This window comes from Microtus ochrogaster, chromosome 7 (genome assembly GCF_000317375.1).
Source record: "Microtus ochrogaster isolate Prairie Vole_2 chromosome 7, MicOch1.0, whole genome shotgun sequence".
NCBI classification, from domain to species: domain Eukaryota; kingdom Metazoa; phylum Chordata; class Mammalia; order Rodentia; family Cricetidae; genus Microtus; species Microtus ochrogaster.
In genome coordinates this window covers 11,621,297-11,623,889 of record NC_022014.1, presented here as the reverse complement: position 1 = coordinate 11,623,889, position 2,593 = coordinate 11,621,297, and the positions used below count along the sequence as shown (strand labels likewise).

The 2,593-nt window shown below is 51.3% G+C and overlaps 1 protein-coding gene across 2 annotated transcripts in view; it reads right to left on the bottom strand.

Moving 5' to 3' along the window:
- Ciita (class II major histocompatibility complex transactivator) overlaps positions 1-2,593 on the bottom strand; it is a 51,315-nt gene that overhangs the window by 27,821 nt on the left and 20,901 nt on the right. For both annotated transcript variants that reach the window (XM_005349302.2, XM_005349303.2), the window contains exons 2-3: positions 757-900; positions 492-587 (exon numbers count right to left, since the gene is read on the bottom strand). In XM_005349302.2, coding sequence (XP_005349359.1) covers positions 492-587; positions 757-900 — 240 coding nt within the window. The remainder of the gene's footprint in view (positions 1-491; positions 588-756; positions 901-2,593) is intronic.

The window sequence follows — 2,593 nt, the reverse complement described above, 5'->3', positions numbered from 1 at the left end:
GGGGTGTACAGTGAGTTTGAGACTGGCCTGGGGTGTACAGTGAGTTTGAGACTGGCCTGGGGTGTACAGTGAGTTTGAGACTGGCCTGGGGTGTATAGTGAGATTGAGACTGGCCTGGGGTGTATAGTGAGTTACAGGATAGCCTGGGCTAGATAAGACCCTGTCTCAAAAATAAAATAAAATGAACATAACACAAAAATCATAAAGAAAAGGAAAGAAAGGAAGGGAAGTACCATAAAGGCCATGGTTGGCTTGACAGTCATCAGGGAAGGGACCCAACTCCCTTATCCTCCTTCCTACTTTCTCCCCATAGTCCTCTTCCAGCCCTAACTGCTCCCCCTAGCTACAATTTTGGTGGGAGGGAAATTTTCGTTGTTCAAGGTGACCCAGTGAAGTTAGTGAATGAGAATTTTTTTCTCTGTCCTTTCTCTGGTCTCCCCACCTTCTTACCGATGTTGGCATAGGCCTCCCTGGTCTCCCCACCTTCTTACCGATGTTGGCATAGGCCTCCCTGGTCTCTTCATCCCCTTCCATGTCCTGCAGCAGCTTGCTGAATTGGTCACAGTTGATGGTGTCTGTGTCCAGCTCTGGAAGGGAAAAGCCCCAAGGGTAAATCCTGGGAGTCTGGAAGGAGGGGTGATGGGGAAGGAGAGCAACAGTCTCCAGTTGAGGGGCAATGCAATGGGCTGGGAGCTGTCCGTGGTCCTGACGCTGGCTGACTTGTCTTAGCCAGCAGAGGGGAGGAAGGAGGCTCACCTGAGCTGAGCTCGATCTCCTCCCCAGCCAGGTCCATCTGGTCGTACAAGTGGTAGAGGTGGAGGGGGTCAGCATCGCTGTTAAGGAGCTCCAGGTAGCTGCCCTCTGGAAGCCCCAATTCCATGGTGGCACACAGACTATGACCTGGGAGGAAAGACACACTCACTCAGCTGTCTCACAGGTGGTAGGAAAAGGTAGAGCATGAACATCCAAGACTGATGAGGGCTGGGAGTGGGAGGAGCCAGAGGGTGTGAACAAAGGGGCATCAGGCGCTGAGATGGGAGTTTGAGGCCCAGCTGTGGGGCCTTACAAGTGACAAGTGACTTACCCTCTCTAAGTATCAGTTCTCTGGAGACATGGGGAGAACCTTGAAAGGCCAAGGGTGGTATGGTGCAGTGTGACAGTCACATGGCAACCTCCAGTCAATGGAAGTTCATTATGTTGGGGGACTCAAAGAAGGGACTCTCCTCTCCCAGTTTGGATCCTCACCACACTAAACCTGCTTCCACTCACACCCAGGGCTCTCAATGCCTCTGGGGGCCATGTTCCATATGTTTCTGCTTGCTTAGGAATTTCTTCAAAAGTCACTGAAATAGACCCTCTCCTCTGCTGGAAGTTCTAAAAGAGGTGGAAGGCAGAGATAACCCTGCTCACCCCAATGTGAAGAAGGGTTCTCTTTAGCTTGAGCCCAGGGCAGACGGCTCAAGTCATGTGGGGATGAACAAAGAAAGACCCTGCCCACTTAGCACCTTTAATGGTTAATCTTGATTATCACCTTGCCAGGATCTAGAATTACCGAAGAGATAAGCTTGTGGCCAGGCCAATGAGTTTCTAGACTGCAGTGACTGAGACGGGAGGACCCATCCTAAATGCAAGCAGCATCACTCTGTGGGCTAAGGGTTCAGAACTGAGCAGCAGCATGCATCTCCCTCTGCCTCCTGATTGTGGATGCAGTGTGAGCCACTTCCTCCTTCTGCTGTTACCATGCCTTCCGGATACAATGTCCCTTCAAACTGTGAGCCAAGCCAAGGGTCCCTTACGTTGTTCTTGTCAAGTGTTTTGTCACGGTGATGAGACTGGTAGCTATCACAATGCCCTGCCCCAAGCCTGCAGCACATTCCCGCACACTAGACTCTCCCCTCACCTAGGACCGGTGCAGGGAAGAGCGCACAGATACTCCGAGTTCCTCGTATTGTATGACTAGCTTCACACATGTCCCCCCTCAGGTCTCATTGCACCTTAACTAATTACATTCCTGTCTCTCGGGTGAAGAACCAGATTACGATAATGAGTGACCGGCCACATCCTCTGCTGCCGCCATGGGAGGGACTGGTACTTGAGAAGGGAACATGTGGGTAACAAGACAATTTCCTCTTCTGAGAAATGTCTGCGCACACCAGAGGGCAGGGGCTGCCTTTTGGCGAATGGGCCGTCTGCAAACTGCCCTTCCCTGAGGCTTCCACATCTACCTAAGAGGCCACCCCAGTGCATTCCACCATTCCAGCCCCACAGTGGAGGCTTTGTTTTGTTTCACTTGGGTTAATGACAGTGATGTGAGATGAAGGGTTCAATGAACTCAAGATTTTAAAGGTTCCCAAAGTGTCCACTAAATGGACAGCAAGTGTGATGGTAGCTGCTGTTGTGCTGCAGTTATGAAGATAATAACATTTTATGTGTATAGGCCGGCGTGTGAGGGAAGTGTGCATGGCAGTCAGGAGAAGGTGTTGTAGCCCCAGAGATGGAGTTACAGGTGGTCAGGAGAAGGTGTTGTAGCCCCAGAGATGGAGTTACAGGTGGTCAGGAGAAGGTGTTGTAGCCCCAGAGATGGAGTTACAGG